At 44.6% G+C, this 6,910-nt stretch overlaps 1 protein-coding gene across 1 annotated transcript; it reads left to right on the top strand.

Moving 5' to 3' along the window:
* Window positions 1-245: 245 nt before the first annotated feature.
* Spata31f3 (SPATA31 subfamily F member 3) lies at window positions 246-6,445 on the top strand. Its single transcript, XM_058578106.1, has 5 exons — window positions 246-389; window positions 863-908; window positions 1,408-1,468; window positions 2,472-2,578; window positions 5,719-6,445. The coding sequence occupies exons 1-5, from the start codon at window positions 246-248 to the stop codon at window positions 6,075-6,077; spliced, it is 717 nt and encodes a 238-aa protein (XP_058434089.1). The 3' UTR covers window positions 6,078-6,445.
* Window positions 6,446-6,910: the final 465 nt, after the last annotated feature.

Genomic DNA, 6,910 nt, shown 5'->3' on the forward strand with positions numbered 1-6,910 from the left:
TCCCAGGCTCTGCAGCCTATATAGATAACTAGACATCCTCATCTGAACAATGAATCACCAATGAGTTTCTGTAAGATGAAAGTCTGTGATGCTGTACCTGCTTTGTGAAACAGGAAGGCTTTGTGATGTAGTCTGTTGGTCTTGATCCATCTGTGAGGCAAAGGTGACAATGCCTAGAATCTGGAGGCATTAGGTTCCAAGACCCTGGAAACCTAGGAAGAGGGATGGCTAGTGAGGTTTAGATCATGTTGATTCCTGCCTTTGTTGTATGGGATGCGGGATATCCCTTCTATACCTATGGATCCATCTTCATTATTGCATTAATTATTTGGCAAGTGAAAAAGGGGCGCCAAAAATTAAAGTCAGAACCTAATGAAACCTGTTGCCAGGTAGGGAAATACTGTGATCATAAACGAATGGATAAGCCTCCATTAAGAAGATTTTATCCCCTCATTTTCTCTTATATCCTTGCCCCTTGATTTTTTTTAATGGGGGTTTTCTCATTGGATCCCAGAACAGCTCCCAATTTGGGTCATTATCCTGGTTGGGGGCCATTTAGGACCTTCACCACCATCCTTTAATCTCTTCACTTTTCCTTCTATCTCATCCTGAACTCCCCACAAAATTTGTCCATGAAATAGGAGTGGAAGGTATGGAGTTTGGAAGAGCTTCAAAGTGAGTCAGAAATAAGCATAGAAGGGAAAAGTTTGGGTAAAAAAGATAGTGTATGTGAAAGAATGACAGAAGAGTATTAAATGGAATACAGAAAAATATTGAGAAATGCTAATGGGTTTTGTATCATTTTAGACATGAGAAAGGAAATGGTGACCCAACTTCACATTCTAATGTTTTTGTCTTTAAGCATCACGGAGCAGTCAAACAAAAGTCTAAAGATAGAACATCAAAAGGTAAAGCCCCTTCCACTCCACTGTGACTGAGGTCCCCATAGAGCCTTTGTGATCCCTGGTGCCAGAAGCCATGTGTTCTAACCACTGCAGCCTTTAATACCCCCAGTGGCAACTGCTAACAAAAGACCTGCATGGGTGGGAAATCAGAGCATAGGAACCTTCCAAAATTCTATTTTACCTTCCTAAGAATGAAAATGTAGGACAGATGTCATTAACTGTGTCATTTACTAGTTTTATAACCCTGTGGAAATAATTTCATCTCTCAGTCTTGTTCTCCATAAAGTGGGTGTAGCACCAGTGATCTTGTCCACTCAATGTGGTTGTAAAGATCAGACAAGATTAGGGAGAGCATGTTGTTATAGATGGTTAAGCTGCACACAGATTTGACTTAAGAGCATTGGGGTTTTCAGTCTCCTCTCATTCAAAAGCCTTTAGCTTCCTTATAGGATGTCCCTGAATTCTCTGCTGTTCTACCTAACACTGTCTCCTGGTTCCTCAGCTAAGAAAACTTCCCAGGAAGAAGCTGAGAAGCTGAGGAAGCTGCTCTCTGTCATGAAAAGGTGATCTCTTGCTCTTTGCAGTCTCCAAACTCCCAGCCTGAACTGTAATGTTCTCTTGGCCTTTGTTGGAGCAGGAATGAGGAGAGGAATAATGGTTGAGAAGAGACATACATGGTAGAGGCTGGTTTAATTATTTAGAGTTGTCAGGGCCAACAGGGTTTCAGACATTTCAGAAGGGAAGGGAACAGAGTCATCCAATTCTACTCTTTGCTAGGGTCACTGTAGTTTGCAATTCAGGATTTGATCAGTGTATAAGTCATAAAAGGCACTATGTGGGGTTGCATTCAGCCATGAGACAAATTATCCCATTAAGAGAATGGGTTTTGAAAGACAGCATCATTGTTATATTTTCTTAGAGCTACACATTTTCAAGGAAAGATTCCCTGGGTCTTCCTGGACCCTGCTGACATTACATCCTCTGGTCTGTCTTCAGGGAGGAGAGTTCCTGGGACCACTCAAACAGGAATATATCGTCTTATCCTATCAAGATTTCCAGAGAATGGGACTGATAGCTAACAAATGCTGGGTATGGACACAGGGGTATCCCATATTTCTCTAAGTGAGAACCTCATTTTCTACAGTTTGGATGTAATGAATCCTGGACTTCAGGTTTTGTTTTGTTTTGTTTTTTACCACAAATGAAACTAATATTGGTCCTACCTAATGATGTTTCTGGTGACGTCCCATCAACTAACTACTTAGCTACTCCATCTGTCTGATTCAATTCAGCTTCTCACTGAGGTCAGCAGAGAACTGATCCCAGCTTCCCATCTTCTCTGAGAGTTATGCCCTTCCATAGGTTGTCTGAGAGCTTGCCCCAGAACCTTAGCCCAGTTCATCATCCCTTGCCAAATGGCATTTCCTAGGAATAAGAGCAGAGGAGTAGACAGCCAGAGAGTATAGGACTTGTAGGACTGGGAGTGGATGCAGCAATCCCCAGCCCATTCTTGCAAAGAGGCGGATGTCACTCCATCCTTAACAGTTGCCATGTTTCCCTTCCCAGCCACGGCTGGCTTCCCCAGGTGGAAAGTATACGGCGGCTCCTGTGTGCAGATCCTGGCTGCCAAATCTGTAATTCTCTAGCTCTGGACATTCAGCAATTGCTGGAGTGTGACAACAACCAGATCTCCCCTTCTTTATTGGGGTCACTGCAGAGCTCTGCTTGCCTAGACACATTGTCCACATCAGGTGTGTCTTATGAGCAGGATTCCCTGGACTCCAGACAGTTTTCACAGGCATCTGGCCCCAGTCTGTCACAATTGGGTCAGAAACCTTTAATTCATTCAGCTATCCAGTCAACTGATACAGCCAGTGTCCACCTGACCACCTCCAGCAAAAGCAGAAATCTCAAGTGCCAAAAAAGCCTCAGGATGCAGGGGCTCTGTCTTCTTCAAGCCTTGAGGAGCCTAAGATTCCTGTGAACCAGAAGGAGAGAAGGAAGCACAACTCTGCACTTGTCCCCAAGAACAAAGGTTAGCAGACCTTGAATACTATATTCCCTTTCTTTCCCTTCACCAGGAGCTCCTGAATTTAAGACAATACCCCACAACCTTGCATTCCCTTCACATGCTGTTCCTATGTTCAAAAGGCCCTTAGGTACCTCTTTAAGTAAGGATGTAAACGCATGTATTTCCACATTGAGGGCCCCATGACCTGTGGGGGAGTTCTTGTACTTCTCCCAGCTTATACTTCTCCCAGTGTTTTCAAGGCCTGGAAAACAAACAAGTAACTTTTTTTTTCCTTTTCATTCTGAATACTACCTCTAAGGTGTCTGTTGAAAAGATAGGCTTTCATCCCCTCGACTCTGGACTCATGGGAGTCTAGCCAGTCCACCACAGAGCAGAAATATCACCTGAGCAAATCTCAAACCCCATCCCCTCGCTCTGGCCCTACCCTCTCCCACCTTTCAGCTTTTAAGTGGCCTCTCTCCATTACCTGGGGAATGCACAATGAGTTCCTAGTCTCTAGAGATCTCTCTACAACAGGGGAGCCCTAGTCCTTTTCTAGTCAATAATTTCTCTCTTGTTTCTGTGCTGCCTAAAATTTTTTCCACTTTAGTAGTCCCAGCTTCTTCCCCACATTCCCAAATTTGGCTTTTTCCACTCGATTATTAAAAAGCCCAGTTTTTGTTTAGCACCTGCTATAGAGTCAGCTCCAGGACCGTTGAAGACTTGCCATCTGTTGTCCAGAGCTCTCTGTCATCTACAGAGAACCACACAATATAATCCCTGAGATATGTTGCAGCCTGTCCCACCAGACCTAGGACCCTCCCGTTTTAGTCCTCCAGAGGGTGGCAGCATTGTCCTGGAATATGCCCACAGGCTGCTGGAATTCCATTTTCAGAAGCAGTTAAAATAGTTGATTTGGTTAAGTAGTTAAAATGATTGGTTTACCACGCTGGAGCCTTCTTCCAAAGATTTATCAATCTGTCCAGTTTCTCCTTTCCCCTGATGACTAGCAGCCCCTGCCCTGGAGCAGCACAGCCATGCCCTCAGCCTGCAGCCACCTGTAGCCATCCATTGTGGCAGCAGTGCCAGCCCACAGTTGCTTGCTTAGGCTAAAAAATGTTGCACATAGATTACGAATGTGGAAAGATATGCTTGGTCTAGTGATCCTTGCTCAAATCACTGGATCTTCAACATTCTAGGGGATCTGGCAGCAAGTTGGTTCCCCGTCCTCTGGAAAATAAGTCCCTAGAACTTGGAAGCAGCTGTCAGCCCCTACACAGGTCAGGAAGTGACTCCCTGAATATTGATAGACCTTGGCCAGTTCTCATCAGATACTGATGACCTTGAGCTGCCTGGGCCCTGTCTCAGAGAGCCACTGAGAATCTAACTGGAAACAAGTTTGTCTTCCTGCCAGGGCTGCTTGCTCTCTATTTTGCTGCTTTCTCCAGAGCTATGGCCCCAGCAATCAGTAGCTAATCTACAATCGCAGAGTTGGTGCTTGGGCCCATTAGAATCTCTGACTCAACCTTGTTTGAACAGCAACATATGAAGTCTTGGGCCACACTTTCGAGGTACCAATAAGACTTGTACAGGTACTCCAGGCCAAAGTACAAGTGAATAGAGGTGGTGGCTTTATAATGTCAGATGGATCCCTGACAGTCCCCAATTACTCAAGGCACCCATCATGCCACACACACACAAAAAAGTTTAATTTCAGAAATTCTTAGGGATACATGTGGGGAAGTCCCATAAAACAAAGGAGTGCAAGGAACAATTTTTGGTCATTTCAAAGAATATTTCCACATAGACCTTGAGGAGTCTAAACAACCAAACAAAAACATTTCTCTAGGAATTCCCTACCTTACCAGACATCTCACATGCCCCAGATCCAAAATGTGTCTGCTTAAAAGAAGAACTTGCAATTGCACTTGAAATATAGTGCAGCAGAGCCAAATGCAACCTAATCCCAGGTCAGGTTCAGCCATGGTTCATCCCCAGGGTTCAGCCCACTGTGCCTCTGAGATCTTACAGCCCTGTGTGGACATGACAGAAGCCCAGGTGTTTTGTGCATAGCTGGAGAACCTCTGGAGTCCTTAGCCGAGGCCTTTGCGAGTGTCCTACCTCAGCAGAGAAAACAGAGGACCCAGTGAAATTCAAAGCAACTGAGAATCAGAGAGAGGGAGGTGTGGTATTTGGGCTTTCTCCAATCAGAGCAAGCATCCATTCTGCTGAGGTTCAAGGGCCAGTAGGGAGCTTCTAAGAAGAACCCCGGAGTCCCTGACTTCTCAAATGTATCTCCAGGATTGTTTTCAGATAGAATTAAACTTTAGCCAAGATGGTTGCCTTGAGTGAGTAGGGATTGGCAAGGATTTATCTGGATGTCTAGAATCACCAGCTCCACCCTCAGCTGTTCCACCTGCATCTCTCTCACCTTGAGTTCCCAGAGCACTCTCAGAGATTCCTTGGAAACAAAAAGACCAGATAAAAATGTTCTGCACGGCTATTAGACTAAGCTGAATGATCTCACCCAAATGAGGATTCCTGAGAATGCCTGGCCTTAAAGGGTCAGAACTTATAGTGTGCCAACTTATTGGGCCATAATTTGCTAGGCTAAATTTTGCAAGTCCAATATTTTAATGGACTATATTTTTCAAATCCAAACTTTGCAGGGACAAATGTTTCACGTCTTATAGGATGAACCTGGGCAGGGCCAGAGTTTTCAGGGGCACACATTCCTGGGCGAAGAGTTGGAGGGTTGGGTAGGGGCAACCCATATTCACAAGAGCTCCACCTTTCCAGGAGCTCCAGAAATTGACTTGGGAAATACGATGAAGCTCTATTCGCACTGGATTAACCCTGAAGTGAAAGCTCACAGGCATGAGGAACCCATTTCCCCATCTAAGGCTGAGAAAGTGACCCGATCCAGGACAAAAGAGGTTAAGAAGGGTCCAACCCACACCAAAGACCGCGTGGGAGGAGCTAGGTTGGAGAAGAAAACAGAGAACCCCATGGCCCTGCCTCCCCCTACTGAGAAGGAGCACTTGTCTTTCCTTGATGTCCTCAGTGCCTTCACCAACAGTTCCAGCAAAACGCCCTTCAGTCCAGCCAACCTTAAGGACTGTGCCACTCATAAAACTGCTCCAAATTCTGTTGTCAACTGACTTGGGTCACCCAACCAGAAAATCTATCCCAAGTCGCAACTCTCAGCTCAGCAGAAGGCACCAGTTTACCCAGGAAAATAACCATTCCAACAAAAAGGAGGTTTTTTTTCTACATCCCCCTGAAGAAGACTGTCAATCACCCTTTATATTAACATGCAGGTGAGGCATAGCATTCTCCAAATATACTCTATACCTGTAAGCAAAGAGCCACTTGTTTGTGTCTCTTTATTTTCAATGTGGTATGTGATGGAGAGAGTAGAGGAAATAAAAATACTCCCCATGTGGTACAGGAGCTTAAATCCATTTCAGATGGGTCAGCATTTCATGTGATTCCTTTCAACCCCTGGACTGTGGATAAAGGTACTTAAGCAGAGAACAAAGATCCTTGTTTAAGGTACATTTAAAGCATAGGTCAGGCATGAATTTTGTCATGGATTCCATGGTGTCCTTGAGAAGGTGCTTTTGTGTTTATCAAAAGCACACAACTAACATGACAAATGTTAAGACCAAATGACAGAATCTCCTCCATCTTTTCCCTGTTTTTATTGAGATCTTTAAGGGTAATTATCTGGGAGGCTGAGTAGCCCTGTTGCCAGTTCCAACCCTTTGCTTCCAGCTCCTTGGAATGAAGGCCTTGCACAATACAGAGTACAGGATGAGGAGGTACCCAAAAGAACCATAAGAAACTGTCATTGAACTGAGTCATGGATTCAACAATTCACATATTCAAATATTTACTATGTTCCAGGCACTATGCCAGACACTGGGGAGACAACAGTGAACAATACACAGGCCTTCCTCTCATGAAGCTCATGAACTCTGGGGAAGTCATA

The sequence above is a fragment of the Marmota monax genome, unplaced genomic scaffold (assembly GCF_021218885.2).
Source record: "Marmota monax isolate L192 unplaced genomic scaffold, Marmota_monax_Labrador192_F-V1.1 WCK01_AAM20220418_F8-fsc00069, whole genome shotgun sequence".
Classification (NCBI taxonomy): Eukaryota; Metazoa; Chordata; class Mammalia; order Rodentia; family Sciuridae; genus Marmota; species Marmota monax.

Coding starts and splice junctions, on each gene's coding strand:
- Spata31f3 (XM_058578106.1), top strand. CDS start 246: ATGTTGATTCCTGCCTTTGTTGTATGGGATGCGGGATATCCCTTCTAT. Junction 909..1,407: donor TAAAGATAGAACATCAAAAG/GTAAAGCCCCTT, acceptor CTGGTTCCTCAG/CTAAGAAAACTTCCCAGGAA. Junction 1,469..2,471: donor CTGCTCTCTGTCATGAAAAG/GTGATCTCTTGC, acceptor TTCCCTTCCCAG/CCACGGCTGGCTTCCCCAGG.